At 31.4% G+C, this 23,635-nt stretch overlaps 1 protein-coding gene and 1 long non-coding RNA gene across 4 annotated transcripts in view; both read right to left on the minus strand.

The window, feature by feature from the left end:
• LOC126893240 (RISC-loading complex subunit tarbp2-like) overlaps nt 1–23,635 on the minus strand; it is an 85,800-nt gene that overhangs the window by 47,844 nt on the left and 14,321 nt on the right. For all 3 annotated transcript variants that reach the window (XM_050663226.1, XM_050663227.1, XM_050663229.1), the window contains exon 3: nt 9,016–9,202. In XM_050663226.1, coding sequence (XP_050519183.1) covers nt 9,016–9,202 — 187 coding nt within the window. The remainder of the gene's footprint in view (nt 1–9,015; nt 9,203–23,635) is intronic.
• On the minus strand, nt 17,558–23,408 carry LOC126893245 (uncharacterized). Its single transcript, XR_007701095.1, has 2 exons — nt 19,808–23,408; nt 17,558–17,846 (listed from the first exon to the last, which is right to left on the minus strand). It is a non-coding gene; the product is annotated as an uncharacterized LOC126893245 (long non-coding RNA).

The following is a 23,635-nucleotide window of genomic DNA, read 5'->3' on the forward strand; positions in this document are numbered from 1 at the left end:
ATACTAAGATTTAACCCAAATCACTTAAATAAACTGTAGCTCGTTACTGAGTTACAGGGTGTTTTATTAAATAATAACAATTTTTACCCAGTGCTTTAAAACTAGTTGACATATCCTTGTCATACTTGACAGAAAATGTAGGACCTGTACATCCTACCAAATTCTGATAAATAAATGTTTCTGGCTACTACCAGAGGCGTACGCCAGGGATAGTGAATGGTTAACCCTTCCCAAAATCTACGCCACTGGCGAAATTGCTATTTTAGCGCAATATTTAAATTCTCCAATACTTTCTATATAAATAATACACTCTTCATTCGTAACGCTAAAGTCATTAGTTTTTGAGATATTTGAAGTTGAAAATGAAACGTCAGAGCTATTTTAATTGTGCCCCCTTATTTTTAACTTAAAAATAACTCGGAAAACAATGATTTTATCGGTACGAATGAAGACGATGCTATTTGCATAGAAAGTATTGGAGAATCGAAAAATTGCACTAAAATAGTCATTCCGCCAGTGGAGTAGAATGTGGCAAGGGTCCACCATTCACTTTCCCCTGTCGTAAGCCTTTGATAGTAGCCAGAAAGGTTTTTTTAACATATTTTAGTAGCGTGTACAGTACTTACACTTTCTGCCAAATATGAAAAGAATATATGTCAAATAATTTTAAAGTACTGGATACAAATAGTTAATATATGTAATAGGGATGTTTGATTTAAAAATTTGAAAATTATTTGTACCTAGTAAGTACTTTAAAAGTATTTGAAATATCCTTATCGTACTTGCCAAAAAGTGTCGGTACTGTACACTTTTCTAATTTATGTTAAATAAACGTTTCTCGCTACTACCAGAGGCGTACGTGGTAAAGTGAATGGTTGACCCTTCCCAAATTCTACGCCACTGATGGAATTGTTATTTTAGTATAATTTTTAGATTCACCAATACTTTCTATGAAAAGAATATACGCTTCATTCGTAACGATAAAATCATTATTTTTCGAGATATTTGAAGTTAAACATAAAAGAGCGCAATTAATTAATAAAATAGCTATGCCGTTTCATTTTCAACTTCAAATATCTCAAAAACTAATGACTTTATCGTTACGAATAAAGAGTGTATTATTTACCTAGAAAGTATTGGAGAATCTAAATATTGTGCTAAAATAGCAATTCCGCCAGTGGCCTAGAATTTGGGAGGGGTACACCATAGTTTTAAAGTACTGGGTACAAATAGTTTTTAAATTTTAATCATAATATGAATTATATCATAAATTAATCTAAATAACTGTCCCGTTTCATATTTAATTTCAAATATCTCGAAAACTAATGACTTTATCCTTACCAATGAAGAGTAAATTATTTACGTAGAAAGTATTGGAGAATCTAAAAATGGCTCTAAAATAATAATTCCCCCAGTGGCGTAGAATTTGAGAAGGGTCAATCATTCACTATCCTCTGTCGTACGCCTCTGGTAGTAGCCAGAAACGTTTGTTTGTCATAATTTAGTAGGGTGTACGGCAACTACACTTTCTGCCAAGTACGACAAGGATATGTCAAATAGTTTGAAAGTACTGGGTAAAAATAGTTATTTAATTTTTAAATAAAACACCCTGTAACGAGGCACATTTTATTTAAGCGATTTGGGTTAAATCTTAATATTTTGAAGTCTAGAATCTAGAACTCAGAGATTGGACATTCTTAATGAATCACCCTGTATATACCATTTGGTCCTCATCAGTATGGTGCAGCTAAGTTAGAACAGGAGATAATTAACTTCGGAAAGGATCAGTACAGGAGCAAGGCGGCTAATTTGTGGCAATAACGTCAGCAGACACTGAAGTTTCAGAGCTGTAACTAACAAAGCTACTTCTTCTTCTTTACGTGCCATCTCCGCGACGAAGGTTGGCAATCATCATTGCTATTCTCACTTTTGACACTACAGCCCGAAAGAGTTCAGTTGAGCTGCATCCAAACCATTCTCTGAGATTTCTCAGCCAGGACATTTTGCTCCTATCTATGCTGCGCCTTCCTTGAATCTTTCCCTGCATAATTAATTTTAGGAGTTCATATCTGTCACCACGTGTTATATGACCCAAGTATTGAAGTTTTCTTATTTTGATGGAATCCAATATTTCCCTGCTGTTCTCTATTCTTCTTAGTACTTCCTCATTGGTTATTCTGTCTGTCCAGGAGATGCTCAGCATTCTTCGATACGTCCACATCTCAAATGCTTCCAATCTATTGAGGCATTGTTTATTAAGAGTCCATGTCTTCACACCATACAAAAGAACAGAAAATACATAACATTTTAGAAACTCGCTTTCTAAGATTTAGGCTGAGGTCTCTACTACATAATATTTGTTTCATATTAGTGAATGCACTTCTAGCCTTTTCTATTCTAATTCGGATTTCTTTGGTATAATCGTTTGTTTCACTAATGTTTGTTCCTAAATAGTTATAATTCTGAACTCGTTCTATCGTCTTATTATTTACGTGTAGATTGATGTTCCTAATATTTTTCTTTGATATAACCATGAATTTTGTTTTCTTTATGTTTAGTGACAGACCAAATTCTTCACTCGTTGCAACAACCTTATCTAAAATTCTTTGTAGATCTGTAATAGTTTCTGCTATTACTATTGTGTCATCGACGTATCTAATTTCACATATGGTTAGGCCATTTATTTTTATGCCTGCTACTTCATCTTCTAATGCTTTTTTAAATATTTCTTCTGAGTATGCATTAAACAGTGATGGCGACAAGACACAGCCCTGTCTAACGGCTCTTTTGATTTTTATTTTATTGGTGTTTAAATTATTTATTCCTATGACAGCTTCTTGTTCATAATACAGATTATTTATTATTCTTATATCCCGTGTGTCGATGTTCTTTGTTCTCAGTAGTTTTATTAACGGATTATGTTTCACCGTATCGAATGCCTTGTTATAATCTCGGAAGCAGACATAGATGTCCTGGTTTACATCTAAACATCTCTGTATTAGCACATTTACTGCAAATAATGCTTCTCTGGTTCCTTGAGCATTTCTAAATCCGAACTGAGTTTGTCCAATGTCTTGTTCTAACTTTTTGTATATTCTATTCATGTAACAAAGCTACATGTATGGTATGTTAAACAGTAAATGGTTAAGTTCAATTAGTTACCACTATAAACAGCCCGGATTAACCGATAATAGTATAAAAGGCCCGGTTTCAGGTAAAATTTATTTTAGGCTTTATTATGGGAGTACCGTCTAGTCAGTGTTAATTGCAAAAGACCAACTCTGTCTACCTCGGTGGCTTATCGCTCCGAGTGGGTCTTAACAATGGGCAGGTCAGATAAATTTAATAATATTTACGACCGCACTAATTGAACTCAAGCCATTTACTGTTGAACAAACCATACCTATAAATGTTATTAATAACCCAGCCTGTTGATTTGGTAATACACAACAAATAGAATACTATTAAATACGATGGTACTCAAACAGCCTCTATGGGATCTCCGAGAACCTTTGTACGAAATATGACATGTATAAAAATCCATAAAAGCACTATAACTATACACTCACTGCCACAACTAACCGCCCACCTTGTATTTCTTTTTATTATCAGAAATTGTCAAGATTGGATCACATTTTATGAAAGAGTCGGTGAAAATTACCTTTGAGTAAAACAAAACAATAAAATTATTGAAAATAAGTCATTTATCAAGGGATGCTTAGCAAAAATTCAATGTTTAAAAATCTTCTAAGAAAATTCAAACATAATTTTGAAAATCATAGTCTAATTTAAAAAAATTATGAGTATTAATAATGGGTGTTGCTGCTTCTGTCCCTTAGGACTTCTTGAAGCCGGCTCGGCAATCCATTCATGATGCCCTGGATATCCCATTGGAAGATATTATGCCACTCCTCTACCACAGGAGCTATCCGGCGATTCTAGGGGCTGGTACTCTTGCTCTTACCCGTTTTTTGAGGTTGTCTCAAATGTGTTCAATTGGGTTAAGATCAAGACTGCGTGTCGGTAATAGTAAAACTTGAATCCCAACCTCATTACAGTACTCAATGGTGAATCTTGCGGTATGGCAAGTGCATTGTCATGCATTAATCTAAAGTTTTCACCAATGAACAGTGCAAAAAGCATGACATGGTCTTAGAGAACTTCTTCCACGTATCTTTGAGCATTCACACTGCCTCTATCGAACACAACAAGATCATCACGAGCTTAGTAAGAGATACCTCCCCAAATCATTATTGAACCTCCTCGGTGCGCCACTGTTTCGGTTATAGTGTATGGAGCAAACCTTTCATGCCGACGCCTGTAGACACGCTGACGTCCATCTGGACCTATTAAGGCCATTCTGCTCTCATCTAAGAACAGTATCTTCTTCCATTCCTGGCACCGTCCATCATATTCGCGCGCAAACCCAAGTCTAGCTCTACGGTGTTGTGGGAGCAGCTGTGGGGCGCGAGCTGAACGACAAGCCCCCAAATTTCTTTCTGTCAGTCTTCTTCTAATGGTACATTCAGTTACACTAACATTTCTCACCTCAAAAAGACGCGTATGAGCTTCAGGATCGATGTAAAAGCGATTTTTCAACACGTTGCTGACAATGAAAAGGTCATCTCGAATTGGGCATCGATGTCGGCCTTGACCTAGCCTACAGCTGTATGAACCTGTCTCCTGAATAGACCAGGGTGCATCTGTAAAAATATTAGTACATTTGGATGTTGAGAGGTGACACATTTTTTTGCAGAAATTGCTTGAAAATAACTCATACAATAATATTTGAGTTATCCTCCCACTCAAAAAGGTCCGGAACATTGTTTAAATAATTAAAATGTCAAAAAATTAAGGAAAACTTCGATTTTTTTCTTAGTTTTTTGATTATAAGTTTAAAAGTAATCATTTCCGCGAAAAGTTGCATTTACATAAAAGTTGCGTAATTAAATGTAATACAATATGGGATAGGTTAAAATTTTTTAAAATTGTCACCCTTGTTGCAAAATAGCAATAATTGCGAAAAAAACATAAGAAAACCAGTACTCGCATTTTACGTTTTTCAACCATTTATGCTAGACTTAAGACCTTCATATTTCACCCAGAGAAACTATATGATATAGTAAAACAATACTGTAAATTTCATTAAGATCGGTTTATTAGCTTTTGCAAAATAAATTTTGCAATCTAGCTTTCGCAAAAAAATGTTGCAAAAAAATGTTGTTGTTTTCAAAACGTTGCAGGACTGAAAATAAAGCAGAGAGTAAGTTTTTTTTTGGATATAGAATAATAGTGTACCTTTCATTTGCAATTTGCAAAATTAAAATCGGTTGACTACCACGGCGTTACGAATTTTTTTTAAATAAACATTAATTTTTGGTGCTACGCGCAAGGCAGCGGATACGTTTGCTCTGATTGGGCATTCCAATGGCCTTTGATAATGATTGATAAATTTTATAGTTTTTAGTACATTTCGATATACATAAATAAATTTGTTTATTGCAAAATAAAAACACATACTCTGTCCTTTGAAATAATACTTTTTTTAACGAAAACTTTCTTTGTTCATATATTTTAACTTAGAGAATAAAAGTTTATTATTTTTAAACATATGCAATTGTTTAAACAATATTTCACAAACAATAAACAAATTAGTTCGATTTTTGTGGAATTAAAATATTGAAATACAACAAAATATAAAGTAAGAAAATAATATATCAGATAAAGATTGGTAGCCGCAATATTCGATAATTTTTGACAGGTCACTGGAATGCCCAATCAGAACAAACGTATCCGCTGTCCTGCGCGTAGCACCCAAAATTAGTGTTTATTTAAAAAAATTCCTGACACCGTGGTAGTTAAAAGATTTTTCCACGTACCTCTACCGAAAGTATACTTTTCCGGACCTGATTGTAGGGAGCAAAGTTGTACTTTTCCTCCCTAGGGAGGAAAATATTTTTCCTCCCTAGAGAGGAAAAGTAAAAGTGACGTCATGGTATTTCATTCATGAATATAACTTATTGACGCCCTGTACAATATCTATTTTCTATTAAGTAAGTATCTATACATTTTAACGTTTATTTAAAAACACTCTGTATTTTGCAGAATGGTAAAAAACAGTAAATTGTTATTCTGGTTTAACAATGTTTACATTAATAATTTGACTTATATTTGACAGTTGACAGTTATATTGTACCTACTTGTTAGTTTTAGTTCTAATAAATTTTGTTGGTTAGTTACATAAATAAATTAAGTAAAAATGAAAAAATTACTTGTTATTTGAGGAAGGTGGAAAAACCATATGTATAACATGGGAGTAAAGTGCCTTTTCCTCCCTTGAATGATTACTCATTCTCGGGAGGAAAAGTAGCACTTTCCTCCCTTGTTATACAAATAGCTATTAGTTTTGCAAATTGCAAATGAAAGGTACAATAAAAAAAATTTCAACTTGCTGTCTGCTTCATTTTAAGTCCTGCAACATTTTGAAAAAATGCATTTTTTGCGAAAGCTGGATTGCAAAATCTGTTAAACCGATCTTAACGAAATTTACAGTATTTTTTTACTGTATCATAAAGTTGTTCTGGATGAAATATGAAGGTCCTGAGGGTAGCATACATGGTTGAAATACGTAAAATGCGAATACTTGTTTTTTTATGGTTTTCTTCGCAATTATTGCTATTTTGCAACAAGGGTGACAATTTTTAAAATTTTTAACCAATCCTATACTGTGGAAAATTTAACTGCGCAACTTTTATATCAATGCAACTTTTCTCGGAAATGAATACTTTTAAAGTTATAATCAAAAAACGAAGAAAAAAATGGAATTTTTCCTTCATTTTTTGACATTTTGATTATTTAAACAATGTTCCGGACCTTTTGCAGTGGGAGGATAACTCAATTATTATTATATGAATTAATTGCAAGCAATTTCTGCAAAAAAATATGAGTCACCTCTCAACGTCCACCTCAAAACAGATGTGCCCTGGACTAGAAATCGTCTAATATCATCCCGTACCGTAGTTCAACCCCTACATTCTTCGGAGACCTCAAGACGGCTGCGGTAGGGGAGTGGCACAATATCTCCCAATTGGATATCCATATCCAGGATATCATGAATGGATTGCCGAAACAGTTCCAAGAAGTCCTGACGGCCAGAGGCGGCAACACCCATTATTAATACTAATATTTATTTAATTAGACTATGGGCCGCTATTTCAATAGCTACTTAAGCTTTTGCTTAGCTAAGCCTGTGTAAAAAGTTAAGGAGAAGCTTAAGCTGGGTGCCGTATTTTCATCATTTCCTTAACTAAACTGATGCTTAACTGTAAACTTAATTGGTTTGGTACCTCTGAATACGTCAAAATGCCAGAACTAACTGTTCTGAGGTAAAAACCACTACTGTTGACATTTAATTTTATTTTGTCACCTGTATCAATGTCAATGGGTGCATTCAGCAGACTCAATCGCTAACTAATCGATTAGTAATCGATTTGTGATTTACATGTTAAATGTCACAATTTATGTGGCATTCAGCAGAAAATCACTAATCGATTAGTTAGCGATTGTGTCTGCTGAATGCACCCATTTACTTCACTTAATTTTGTGTGCATGGTACATGTATTGTTAGTTTATTGTCTATATTTTCTCTGGTTATATTTTTATTGTTATTTTGCATAATCAATAAATCCGTCTTTGTAGTTTTGTTTATTGCATATATTCCTAAATGTCAAATTGGAATGTAAGTTTATTTTTGTAAAATAAATAATATACCTACCAAGCATTGTAGAAATAAATAATTTTCATGTACCTACACCTTCCAAAAGTACAGTAAGAATTCTATTAATCGTTATTACGATTAATAAATTAATAGATTATTAGATTATTATTTAATAATCTAATAATAACGTTATTACTCAAAAGTTGGTTTTCAAAATAACTCTATAATTGATAATCTATAGAAATAACCTCAAAAAACAGAAAACAAATTTTAAGCAAAGGCTTAAACCAACTCCCGCGCTAGCTTAAAATTATTTGGTTTAAGCCTAGGCTTAGCCTCAAATTGAAGTGGAAATACAGGCATCTAAGCTTAAGCAAAGGCTTAAAGTAAGCTTTGGCTTAAGTGAGGTTGGAAATACCGGCCCTATGATTTCCAAAACTATGTTTGTATGAATTTTCTTCGTAGATTTTTAAACATTGGATTTTTGCTAAGCATCCCTTGATAAACGACCTTTTTGGAATAATTTTATCTTTTCCTCAAAGGTAGTTTTCACCGTATCTTTCATAAAATGTGGTCCAATATTGACAATTTCTGCAAATTAAAAGAAATACAAGGTGGGCTGTTAGTTGTGTCGGTGATTGTTGAACAACTTTTTATAATACCACGTTTTTATTATTTCTATGACATAATATAAAATTATAAACTATTTTGTTGTTTCATTTCCTGTCATGAAAGAATTTTGTAATCGATTTTAAACTCACATAAATCAAGAAAATGTTTAAAATGTTAAAAAATTAATGAAACGTGTGTCGAAAGAATAATTGTGATATAGCTTAATATAGCTAATATTATATTAACTTAATAAAATGTGAACTATTAATATGCTATAGGTATAATTAAAGAAAACTAAAAAATTAAAAATATATTGACATCAGGGTTTGAACCGAAGACCTCTCGATCTGCAGTCGAATGCTCTACCACTGAGCTATATCCGCTATTGACTAACGTACTACAACGGGATCTAAATGTCATTGCATTAACTGCATTTAAAATGGCTTAAAATTCAAAATAAATCTCAATGCATCCATGTAAAAGCTGTTGAATATTGCATTATCATCGAGTTCTGAGCTATTCTGAAAATTTCAGACGTCTAACTAGTCGAAAAGTATATTTAAAATCGATTGCAACATTTCCCGGACACAGTGACAAAGAGACAGACAAAGAACAAGTGAAGTATGTATATAAAAACGTTTTAAAAAAATTTACACAGATCCTTGTAAATATTTATATAAACTTACTTTTCCAGCATTTCTCTTGCTGCTAATTGTTTCGCCATCTTTTTTGTTGTGCTAGTCGCAACAGTTTTGACAGAACCTATGCCACATTCATAAGTGAATTCTCTACAGTGTGGCGGACCAACATCTGATAGTTCCTTAAACACTGGATCTTGAATTTTCTTTTCAGCACAAATGTCTTTTAAAGGAGCTTAAAATTTTGTAAATGTTATTCATGGTTATTTTTTATGATTTTAAAACTAATAATAAAAATCATTCCCTACCCTGCGCTATCTACTCTTTATTAGAACTTTAAAGTCGGACTGATTAGTGAATCCAAAGATTGGTGTAAAAGTCATACACAGGGTGTTTCATTAATAATTGGAAATATTTTAATCACTTAAATAAAATGCGGCTACTTAGTAAGTTACAGGGTGTTTAATTTAAAAATTTAAAAACTATTTGTACCCAGCACTTTAAAACGATTTGACATATCCTTGTCATACTTGGCAGTAAGTGTAGGTACTATACACCCTACTAAATTATGTTAAACAAACGCTTCTGGCTACTACCAGAGGCGTACAACGGGGGAAAGTGAATGTTTGACACTCCTACGCCACTGCCGGAACTATTTTAGTGCAAATTTTGGAAAAATCCAATACTTGCTATGTAAATAATATACTCTTCATTCGTAAGGATAAAGTCATTAGTTTTCGAGATATTCGAAGTTAAAAATGAAACGGCACAGTTATTATGATTAGGTAATGTATTATGCCCCTTCGTTTAAAACTTCAAATATATATCTAAAACTAATGATTTTATAGTTACGAATGAAAAGTTGTAGAGTGTATTATTTACATGGAAAGTATTGGAGAATCTAAAAATTATGCTAAAATAGCAATTCTATCAGTAGCGCAGAATTTTTGAAGGGTCAACCATTCACTTTTTCCTGCCGTACCCTCTGGTAGTAACCAGAAACAATTATTTAACATAATTTAGTAGCGTGTACAGTGTACAGTATCTACACTTTCTGTCAAGTATAATACGGATATGTCAAATAATTTTAAAGTATCATTTTTTCAATAATTTATTCTTTATTTGAAACTTTTAGAACTATTATTTGTACCCAGTATTTTAAAACTATTAGACATATCTTTATCAGATTTGACAGAAAATGTAGGTACTGTACGCCCTACTAAATTGTTAAATAAAATCGTTACTGGCCACTACCAGAGGCATACGACACGGGATAGTGAATGGTTGACCCTTCCCAAATTCTACGCCACTGACGGAACTGCTATTTTAACATCATTTTTAGATTCTCCAGTACTTCCTATGTAAATAATATACTCTTCATTCGTGACGATAAAATCATTAGTTTTAGAGATATTTGAAGTTAAAAACGAAGGGGTATAATACATTAATCAAAATAACTGTGCCGTTTCATTTTTAACTTCAGATGTCTCGAAAACTAATGACTTTATCGTTACGAATGAAGACTATATTATACATTCAAAGTATTGGCGAATCGAAAAATTACACTAAAATAGCAATTCCGCCAGTGGCGTAGAATTTGGGAAGGGTCATCAAATGACTTCCCTTTTCGTACGCCTCTGGTAATAGACAGAAACATTTGTTTAACATAATTTAGTAGGGTGTACAGTACCTACACTTGCTGTCAAATATGACAAGTATATGTCAATTGGTTTTAGAGTATTGAGTACAAATAATTATTAAATTTTTTAATAAAACACTGTAACTCACTAAGGAGCCACATTTTATTTAAGTGATTTGGATTAAATCTTAATATTTTGAGCCCAAGAATCTACAGTTAAAATATTTACAATTATTAATGAAACGCCCTGTATAAGTGAAGTAATCTGGTGGCTTTGAAGACTGATCCCCTGGGATCACTAAAATCTAAAGTGAACCTTAGATTTTTAAAATGTCACTTTTCTTGTAAAAATTATATTATATGAATAAATATTTAATTTAGAAGTATTAATAGGTACTACCACAGCCCGTACCTTGCAGTGCGTCCATAAAGTAACGCATACATTCATTATTAGCTAAATAAAAACATTACTAGAAATTCCCGATACAGGTCGAATTTTGATTTTAATTTATGATTTTTTGGCATATATATCATACTAGTGACGTCATCCGTCTAGACGTGATGACGTAATCAATGATTTTTTTAAATGAGAATAGTGGTCGTGTGCTAGCTCATTTGAAAAGTAATTTAATTCTGTATTGAGTAATATAAATATTAACATAATTATTTATACAGGGTTTCCAAAAAAAATTTTTAAATAAATTAATTGACACAAAAAGAAAAATGTGCGTAATTAATTTAAGTCAAAATACATTTTACTGCTGTCAAAAAACAGAATTAAATGTGTATTTGACAAATAAACTTTGCTTTTCGCTTAATAGATGTTCAAACTGCCAAGAGGCATGTGGGTGGCACCTTGAACATTGAGTTTTAAGCGAAAATCAATTTTTTGTTGTCAAAAACTACATTTACGTTTAAGTGATTTCTAATATAGTCTACTATGATCAAAAATTATTAATATAGCGAAATGTTTAATTTTAGTATACAGGGTTGGTCGAAAATCGGAATCAGTATTTTCTGAGTTTTCTTAAATGGAACACCCTGTATTTTAGTATTGTAATGAATTGATATTTTATGGTACTTTTTTATTTCTTAAACATTTTCTATACCTAACTGCTTTAATTTTTGAGTTATTCTATTCGTAATTCTTTAAGCAATAAGGCAACAAAAATTACGTAAAATTTTATTTTTGAATGATTATATTGATTTATTAGCAGTGGTGTCATGGCAAAATTAGCAGTGCCGGAACGCACTGCTAATTTTTCTTTACAAAACCTAAATTCTCTATTTATTTTTTTTCTTTTCTTAACCAGTGCCGGAACGGCGTACCCGCACCATGACACCACTGTTTATTAGTAATGAAGTGACTGATTAATATTGGTTGAAATAACAAAATACCTACGTAGTTAAGACTGTTGGTGCGTGCACTATTAGTCATACATACAATATTCTATCTTATTGGCTATGCCTTTGATAATAAATATGCTTATATATTTGCTTTGCTTAAACATTGCACAATCTTTATAGTTCAAGTTGCTTTGTTACCATTGCTAAATTTATTAATATTAGATGAGGTTGAAATAACAAAATACCTACGTAGTTAAGACTGTTGGTGCGTGCAATATTAGTACATACAATATTCTATCTTATTGGCTATGCCTTTGATAATAAATATGCTTATACATTTGCTTTGCTTAAACATTGCACAATCTTTATAGTTCAAGTTGCTTAATTACCATTACTAAATTTATAAATATTAGATGAGATACCAAAATATCTGCGTTGTTAAGATTATTGGTGTGTAAAATATTATAAAAACATGTAATATCCTACCTAGTTGGCTATGACTTTGACACTAAATTTGCTTAAACATTTGACATTATACTATTTTTATAGTTCCAGTTGCTTTGTTACCATTGGATACTAATATGAATTTTTCTAATAAGGAAATCTAATAACAAAAATGTGCTATGAGCGCAATAAGAATTTATCATCAGCAATTCCCTGATAGATTACATCCAAGAAGAGAAACTTCAAAATTTACTAGAACGGTTTCAACGGACTGGGCACTTAGATTAAGAGAAATATGATCGAACCGAAACTATTGTACATGATTAAAAGTAATCCTTAGTGTCACTGAGAATCTGTATATTAGTACGAACTTCTAAGCGTCTAGCGTCAGTTTGTGGATTTAACATGCGCAGTCAAGCAGTACAATATCTGGTGTCAAACCATACAAAACTATATGCTAGAACAAACCTAATACCATATAGGCGATGGTTTCCGAGACACCTGATGCTCATAATGGGCCACATTTTAATAAAAAATAATATTATCTAGTAGAACTACTATAAATTTAATAATGTAACAATAAAACAAAAGGCTCGTATTTATTTTTTTTTTCATAACCATCACTACGATGATGATTATTACAATTACAATCTGGTCATACTTGACCAATGAGCAATTTTAATCTAACCTAAATTATTACTGTTCCTTAAAATTGAGAGCTTACCCCATAGCGTCTCTTATCTAACCTAACAAGATAGTGCACTATTCTCGCATACACACTAACGCGCACAAGCACTATGCTCTGCTTTTCACTATCACCTAAACTAGTTCATAAGGCTTTGTCCTCTTCAGTCTTCTAACTTGCCCAGTGGTATCGAGGAGCTGGATTGCCTCAATATTCTCGTGCATATGAAGTCGTTGCTCGTGACTTCCTGCCATATGATTATATCCACAGTTTCTATTCCTAGGTCCTTATGGAGATCACTGTTTGTAACATACCAAGGATCATCTACAATATTTCTTAGTATTTTGTTCTGGAATCTTTGTATTACTGTTATATTACTTGGTCTAGTACACCCCATAGTGGGCATCCATAAGTCCATACAAGTCTCAATATTTGTTTGTAAATTAGTAACTTATTATGCATCGACAATGTGGAGTTTCTTCCGATTAGCCAATACATTTTTTTATATCTTATATTTAGTTTTTCCCTTTTTTTCTTAACGTGCACCTTCCAGCGTAGTTTTGCATCTAATGTTATACCCAAATACTTAGCAGTATCTGCATATGGTACTTGGATATTGTTGATTATAACTGGTATATATTGTATTTTTTTGTTGGTGAAATTAACATGGATAGATTTAGCTTCATTTAGCCTGATTCTCCATTTTTGTGCCCATTTATGGATTTGGTTAACTGCTATTTGGACCTTGTTGGTCGCCTCTTCACTTGTCGTCCCTACTGCTTGAATAGCTGTATCATCAGCAAAGGTGGCAACTGTGTTGTCTTCCAGTACAGGTATATCACACGTGTATAGTAGGTATAGGACCGGACCCAACACACTGCCTTGTGGAACACCTGCTCTAATTTCTTTTAAGTCTAAAAAACAGTCTTCTTGCTTAATTCTAAAATTTCGTTCTTTTATGTATGATTGTAAAAGTTTTGAGTACTGTATAGGTAAAAAACATTTTAGTTTGTATGTTAAACCTTCATGCCAGACTTTATCAAAAGCCTGTGCAGCATCAAGGAATACAGTTGAACAGACTTTCTTTTCTTCTAGGGATCTTTCGATATTTGTGATTCTGTGCACCTGGTCAATTGTTGAATGCTTATTTTTAAATCCCAATTGATGTGTCGGTATCAAATTCCTTGCTTCAATAATTGGTTTTATTCTCTTGAGGAGCAGTTTCTCAAACAGTTTCGATATTACAGGAAGCAGAGATATCGGTCTGTATGACGAAACCTCATGTGCTGGTTTTCCTGGTTTAGGAATCATAATGACTTCCGCCATCTTCCATATCATTGGTACATATTTTAATCTGAATGCACCGTTAAAGAGGTTTGTTAATTTTACGATAGCTCTTCGGGGAAGATTTTTCAACAGCTCACCCGTAGTATTTATATAAGACTTTATTTATATAACAGTACAGACATGATAAGATCAATCCTGGATTATGGTAGTCATTTGTATGGATCAGCGGCACAAACGCATGTAGATAAAATAGAAAACTAAAAAAACAAAAGCTTGAGAATATGTCTTGGATATCTCAAGTCAACTCCAATAAATATTATGGAAGCAGAAGACGTAGAACCACCATTACAACTGAGAAGGCAACTAATCAGTAACAAGTACAGTCGTATTGGCTAAAAAAGAATGTGTGTGTACTTTGTACGCACGTAAGAAGATATTCTTCTATTATATAATAGGTAATTCAAACGAAGTAAATATACTTAAAAGGTTATTTGTACTTATTTTATTTAAAAATCAAACTAACTTTCTTATCTACCACTTTCAAAAAAGAAGAATATCTTCAAAAATTATATAATAATATAGTTACAATCATAAAATCTATAAAAAAAAATAAAAAAATAATAACTTGCTTGGGGCTTGAACCCACTTCACGTCTACCGCGCCGTACGAAAGTTGACGCCATTTCAAACTGCACCAAACTCTCGTATACGTCATGTGGGAATATACACAAACTAAACGTTTACACCATAAATTTATATGAATTTAATAAAATTATTAGTTTGATTTTTGTCGAAATAAAATACAACAAAATATAGAGTAAGAAAACGATATATGAGATGAAGATTTGTAGAAAGTTTGTTCGTAATCAGATTATGTAAATTAAAGCATTGCCTACTAATAGGTAACTACATTATTTTGTTTACATTTTCCAAATAGATAGGTATTGAAACTATTAGGTATTTCCAACTGAAACATTTAGAATTACGTACCTGCGGCTTTTCAAAACTATTTAAAAAGTCACTATAATTATAAATTTGATTTTATTTCTGTCCACACATCAATAAAAACTAATATTATACAATATTTTTGTTTACCGATAACCTCCATATTGAACAATTATTGACAGATCATTTCAAAATTTCAACACCCAATCAGAGCCGGTATAACAACTAATACCATACTGTCTGTGTGCGCATGCGAGCGGATCAATCAAATTTTACCCTCAATCGATTCGCCGCTAAAGAAGAATATCTTCAAAAAGAAAACTCCACTAATTTGTGAATGTTATACCACTCTTTCTCAATAAAGGTTGTCACTTTACACATCAAAAATCCAACCAATATATAGTAGTTTGGATAAAAGGACATTCGGGTATTCAAGGAAACGAAATTGCCGATAAGTTTGCAAAGTCCGCGTCATACTTAGACAGAGATTGTATTAATCAGCGTATTCCTTATACAGATTTGAATTCCATACTTAAAATTCAACTCAAAACTAAATGGCAAGAATTGTATAACAGCAAACAAACAGGACTAAATTATAAATCATGTCAAGTCCAGATCGGGCTAAGATTGTTGCACAACCAAAACAACAAGAACTTTATTATTACCATTAATCGAATAAGAACAAATCATACAATGTCACCAACCTATAAATGTAAAATTGGTTTAATGGATGATTCTTCATGTTTATGTGGTGAACTGGGAGACTTAACTCACATTATACTTGGGTGTTCATTAAATAGTGCAACCACAGATAAATTGTATAATGAAATAATTAACAACAAAATTTTCTTACCTATAAATTTAAGTCCCGGTCTTTTCACCTCCGAATAAATAGTTAACGGGAAGTTTATCTGACAGATAAAAAAAGTAGCGTCTTTTCACTCTGGAATAAAGTTATCCGGCAGATAAATTGACGTTAAATATTAAATATTTAACTGCCGAATAAAGTACCCAATAAGAAGTTATCTGGAAGATAAACTTTGCTTTTTGTATATTTCATGGTTTCTGGTTACCGTGAAACTAAAAATATAACCTAAAATCTTGTACGTCTGATTGAATTTATTGCAAAAGTAAAATTTAGTTCTTTCTAAAAATTCTCAATCACAAATTTTATGTTATTTTGTTTTTATACATACCTACTGTAATTTTTTGAGCAGAGTTATTAGATATTAAATTATTAAAGATGGGTTATAATTTGAGAAAATTATAATATGTATGTATTATTGTATACCTATCCAACTACATATATTCATTTACAAAGAAAAACAAGTTGTAAAAAATAAAAATAGAATAGTTTTTTATCCCATCTTGCATAAGTATCTATCTTAAAGTTACCCACCAGAATAATCTGTGAAACATGAAATTGGTAAAAGTTTTACCTCTAGTTTTGTTAAAAAATTGTTTAGTTTTCTCATTTTTAAAATAATGATTTCTTTGAATTGCCAAATATTTTACGATTCCAAAATGAAAGGTATTGATATAGTAACTAGAATTAAGTATGCACATGGTTCTCCAAAACAGTAGATACTTACCTTGAAAAAAAAGCTGCATAGTTATGTAAGTATCCAAAACATAGTAATAATACTCCCTGGATATGTTTTAAATAGGTACCTGGTACCTTCTTACTAATATTTTTTGTGCCAAATATAAATAATTCTGTATTATTGCTGTTTAAATTCAGATCATAGCAATGGGTTGTTACTTGGAGATTCCGATTGTCCACTGAAGCCATTTTTAATGAGTCCACAAATACATCCCTTTTTGTATATGGCAGAAAACAAAACAATTAAATTGATTCAATTGTCATATCTTACACTGAAGCAATATATTTATAACATAGAGAGAGATCAAAATGAAGACAACTTTGAAAATGAATTGCTAAGTATATACCAGGAATAAGCTAAATTATTGAATTTACTGTAGTTAAGATGTTTGATAACCTTATAAAAAAATTTGTGTTAAGCTTATCACGCACGGGGCTATACTAAAATATATCTCATATCACTCACTATAGTAATGAGTGAGGCTGCATACAAGGAACTATAATGTACATTATAGTTCCGTTTATGCAGGCTCACTAATTATTATAGTGAGCAATATGAGATGTAATATATCTATTATAGTATACCCCCTGGTCAGTAACAAGCTTTATGGAGAAATAGAAGGATCATTAATATACATGTATCATTTTTTTTATTCTTTATTTAATTGTCCTTTGTATAATTTAATTTTTAAATTTAATAAATCAATGAATTTTTGTGTCTCTCTTTTGCCCTTTCATTTTCTCTGGCACGCTTGTGTTGTACCATTTCCTCCTCTTTTTCTATCTGAAGCAATTGAGCTATGTTGAGTATTAGCGTTGTTCTTTCTTGTAATACATTCTCTAGTTTATTATTGGTAGCTTACTTCTGGAACTAGCTTTTTTCTTTAAGAACGCAGGATTTCATCTTCTAGATGTTTGTCATATCTGTAACTAATTTTTTTATTTAGAAAAGGAAAGGTGTCTACTAACAAATATTAAAATTAGGTTTTATTCTTGTTATTGGAATTCTTCAATTTACCATGTAAATTATCCAATCTTTAAGAATATTGTGTTTTGATATACATATTTGGTTTAGCCCTAGTTTACTATTCAGTATACCAGTTGGATGGATTATAAATTTGTAGCGTTTTGACAATATTGATATGTCCATCTAGCCTAATTTTTCAGGAGAGCATTTCGAAAGTTTTAATGTTTTGCCAACCCAAAAACGAAAAGTAATCAACATAAGAAATCAAGTAATATATCAAGTTCTGGCCTACCTAATACTTTGCCAACCCAAAAACGAAAAGTAATCAACATAAGAAATCAAGTAATATATCAAGTTCTGGCCTACCTAATACAGTAGAACCCCGATTATCCGTGCTCCTCGGGACCGAAGGTGGCACTGATAATTGAAAAGCACGGATAATCCGAACATGTATTTCATATGTATAATACGTACGTATACACATACATAATATGTATGTGTATACTTTACTTATGTACCTACTATAAAAAGATAACAGAAAAGAATGTGTGTGTACTTTGTACGCACGTAAGAAGTTATACTTCTATTATGATTTAAACGAAATTAATATACTTTTTATTTATATTTTATTTAAATATTAAACTAATTTATACTTACTACTTCTCAAACATTTTTATTAAAACAGTGCCAAAAATTAAAATAATAAAAGAATAAAACACACACAAACACATTAAAAATGCCACAAATGATTTCTGAACATTAATTGTCGGAAAATTTTTTAACTAAATACGTATTTTCTGAAAATAAAATTATATAATAAATATACTTACAATCATAAAATGTATAAAAAAATAAAAGTTTTTATTGGGATTCGAACCAGCTATCAGCGCGGTTGGTATATTGGGGTTCATTCGCCTTAAACGCTTCGCCACGGAGGCAATGTGTCATTATGTGCGAAGATCGACTAACTAAACGGATTAAGCTTTTGAAATTTTTGAATTAAATTAAATTATTTTGATTTTGAATTGAAATGATTTAGAATTGAAAAAATACAACAAAACATAGAGTAAGAAAACAATATATTAGGTGAACATTGATAGAAATTTTGATGGTAATCAAATTATGTAAATAAAAGTATTACATACTATGTATTTTGGTAGGTTCAAATAGGTAGGTACCTATGATACATTTACAATTATTACGTACCTGTTGCTTTTAAAAACTATTTAAATGTCACTACAATTATAAACTTTGTTGTTTCTGTCCTCACAACAATAAAACTAATATATTATACATTTGTTTACCTTCATATTGAACAATTATTTATTATTGACAGATCATTTCAACACCCAATCAGAGCCCGTATAACGACTAATACCATACTGTCGGTGTGCGCATGCGCGCAGATCAATATAAATTCACCCTCAATCTCAATAGCGCCTAAAGAAGTATAACTTCAAAAAATAAATCTTTCATTATGAGTCTCTCTTTCGTCATATTATAGAGTTTCCGTCAAGTGAATTACGATGATGCTATTTTGATAAAACCTCAAAAATGCAACTTGAGTAATAGAAAATCATAGCACAGATAATCCCCACCCATATAATCGGGGTTCTACTGTAAGTTAAAAGGGGACATATCTTTTATACAAAAGGGGAAAAAGGGGGTGGAACAAAGGGGGTTTTACCTTCATTATACACATGCCAAACTCTACCAACTTGAATAAATGTTACTAAATAGCATATCAAGCAAATAATCTCATTCTGGCTAAAATCAGACATAATATCAAGTTTTGCCATACCACTACAGAAATATAGTATTGAATTTAAATAAAAGTTTTCCCCACATTAACAAATTTTTACATCATTGAAGAGTTAATAGATATATTAATAATCATATGTTATAATTATGTAAACAAAATTACCACTGCATCTGTTTCATTAGCTAGCTTGTCTTTATTTAAACTTGTCTTTGTCTTCTTTACATACAAATCAACAGTTTTCCACTAATTTAAAATTGATTTACCTCTTGTTCAAGTTCTCCAGTAAAGTTTTTCACCATAATCAATGTTTTCTTTCTAAAACAATATTGTTGTCTGATTAAAATATGGAAATGTATTTCTAAATCTTATGACTTTATATACTTATTTTTTTAAGTTGTAATTCTTTGATTTACTTACATTTCCTACTCACAACCAAGAACGCCAGCTTTTCGAAAACATCAAGAAAAGAAAAACGGCGTATTTGGGTCACATCATGCGAAACGAAAAATACCAGTTCCTTCAACTTACAATCCAGGGTAAAATTGAAGGCAAGAGAGGAATAGGACGCAAGAAAATGTCCTGGCTCCGAAACATAAGACAATGGACAGGGATTAACGACATACAATCTCTGATACACATTGCAAGAAACAGAGAGTCAATGGAAAATGTGATCGCTAACATCCATTAGAGTTAATCAGTTCCTTATTAGAAAATTCATATTAGTATCTAATGGTAACAAAGCAACTGGAACTATAAAAATAATATAATGTCAAAAATGTTTAAGTAAGTTTAATGTCAAAGTCATAGCCAACTAGGTAGAGTAATCTTAACAACGCAGGCATTTTGGTATCTCCTCTAATATTAATAAATTAAGGAGCAGTTTAAATTAATATGTATTTATTATCAAAAAATTATTTCTGATTGAATATTTTCACGGCCAACCTATTAAAATTTTATGTAATTTTTGTTGCAATTAAAGAATCACGAATAATTCACAAATTAAAGCAGTTAGGTGTAGGAAATGCTTAAGAAATAAAAAAGTACAATCAAACATTATTTCATTACAATACTTAAATACAAGGTGTTCCACTTAAGAAAACTCAGAAATACGCATTCTGAGTTTCGACCAACTAAAATTAAATATTTCGCCGTATTAATAATTTTTAACAATAGTAAACTACATATATTAAAAATCATAAAAATCATTTGAACATAAATAGAGTTTTTATATCAAGTCAGTACAGTCCTACAGGGTGTGAATGATGTTGCTACGAAATTAATAAAAAAAACGTAATTATCTTTTAAACTAACCCGTATAATATTACAAAACCTCATATTTTAAGAAAGAAGACATCAATAAAAATCCAAAAATGTAAAAAAATACCGGGTGTCCTATTAAAAAAAAAAGGAAGTTATAAGCAACTTCTGAAGTACTTCCAATAACCGGAAGTAGAAAATAAACGAAAATATTTTCATTAAATATTTTCGTTTACATTATTTTCGTTTATACAGGGTATCCAGAAACTCTACCGACAAACGAATACAGAAGATTCCTCAGATAATTTTAAGATATTTTAACCCAATTCACCTAGTCCGAAAATGCCTCCTAAAGGAGCTGGAGCTCTTTGAAGATGGCGTCTTGTAAGTAGTTTTTCTTAAATAACTCCAGAACGCTTCTATTGAGAAACACGAAAATTGGTACACATATTTATTTTCCAGAGATAAATCGACTCCATGCATTGCGAATTTTTAGTACCGCTCATAGGCGTCCGTTTTGGGTAGGGCAACAATTATTTTATCGCATAACTTTTTTATCTTTAATTTTTAAGCATTTTTGACTCTGGATTATTAAATTGTGAGATATTCTACAACTAAAAGGTACTCTTGTTTTAGGTCGATAGGATACACCGTTTTCTAGAAAAATCGATTTGAAAATTTTTCTTTTTTTGAATTTCCAAAAAAAATTTCAAAAAAAAACTATTTAGAAACCTGAAAACTGGTACGTTTATTTATATTTCAGAGATGAATCGATTTTATTAACTGCGAATTTCTAGTACGGGTCATATGCGTCCGTTTTCGGTAGGTCAACGGTTATTTTATCGCATAACATTTTTGTCTTTCATTTTTAAGCATTTTTGACTCTGAATTATTAAGTTATGAGGTATTCTAGTACTAAAAGTTACTCTTGCTTTAAGTTGATAAAATACACGGTTTTCTTTGAAAATTTTTTCAATTTTTATTCAAATTCAAAAAACGAAAAATTTTCAATTCAATTTTTCTAGAAAACCGTGTGTCCTACGGACTTAAACCAAGAGTACCTTTTAGTACTAGAATACCTCACAATTTAATAATCCAGTGTCAAAAATGCTTAAAAGTTAAAGACAAAAAAGTTATGTGATAAAATAACCGTTGCCCTACCCAAAACGGACGCCTATGATCGGTACTAGAAATTGGAAATGGATGGAATCGATTTATCTATGGAAGATAAATATACGTACCGATTTTCGTTTTTCTAAATTGAAGCGTTCTGGAGGTATTTAAGAAAAACTAATTACAAGAAGCCATCTTCAAAAAGATCCTTTAGGAAGCATTTTCGGACTAGGCGAATTGAGCTAAATTGTCTTACAATTATCTGAAGAATCTCCTGTCTTCGTTTGTCGGTAGAGTTTCTGGACACCCAGCATACACAAAATTTTGAAATTGGAAAAAAAATTTGGGCGTTAATGAGTTAAAGTATTTTATAATAATAAACCAAAAGAACTGTGATTACTCATTAATAAAAAACACTATTCTACTTACCCAGGAGCGTCATTTGAAATTTTGATAGGGGGGGGCAAGCATTATATACAGGGTGTAACAAAAATACAGGTCATAAATTTAATCACATATTCTGGGACCAAAAATAGTTCGACTGAACCTAACTTACCTTAGTACAAATGTGCACATAAAAAAGTTACAGCCCTTTGAAGTTACAAAATGAAAATTTATTTTTTCCAATATATCGAAAACTATTAGAGATTTTTTATTAAAAATGGACATGTGGCATTCTTATGGCAGTAGTAGCATCTTAAGAAAAAATTATAGTGAAATTTACACTCCATAAAAATTTTATAGGGGTTTTGTTCCTTTAAACCCCCCCAAACTTTTGTGTACGTTCCAATTAAATTATTATTGTAGTACCATTAGTTTAACACGTTGTTTCTAAGACTTTTTTGCCTCTTAGTACTTTTTCGAAAAGTCAGTTTTTATCGAGATATTTTGAATATTTGTCAAATCCACCACATATTTGTATATGGTTAAGTACGATTATGGAGACTTGGTAATAATATGAAAATATATTTATGATTTACATTTTTAGGTATATTTTGAACCATATTAAAAAAGAAGCCACATCTCTATAAAAAATGCCTTCTCGAAAAAATACAAAGAGGCAAAAAAATTTTAAAAACACTGTGTTTAACTAATGGTTGCGCAGTGACAATATAATTGGAACGTACACAAACATTTGGGGGGTTTAAAAGAACAAAACCCCCATAAAATATTTATGTAAACATATTAAAAAATAAGCCTCAACTCGATAAAAACTGCTTTATCGAAAAAATACTAGGAGGCCAAAAAGTTTTAATAATATTGAATTTAACTAATGGTACCACAATAATAATTTAATTGAGATGTACACAAAAGTTTGGGGGGGTTTAAGGGAACAAAACCCCCATAAATTTTTTATGAGGTGCACAAATTTCACTATAATTTTTCTTTAAGATGTTCCTGCCATAAAAATGCCACATGTCCATTTTCAATAAAAAATCTCCAATAGTTTTCGATATATTCGAACAAATTGATTTTCATTTTGTAACTTCAAAGGACTGTAACTTTTTTTATGTGCATATTTGTACTAAGGTAAGTTAGGTTCATTCGAACTATTTTTGGTCCCATAACATGTGATTTAATTTATGACCTGTATTTTTGTTACACCCTGTATACAATACA

The sequence above is a fragment of the Diabrotica virgifera genome, chromosome 10 (genome assembly GCF_917563875.1).
Source record: "Diabrotica virgifera virgifera chromosome 10, PGI_DIABVI_V3a".
NCBI lineage: Eukaryota > Metazoa > Arthropoda > Insecta > Coleoptera > Chrysomelidae > Diabrotica > Diabrotica virgifera.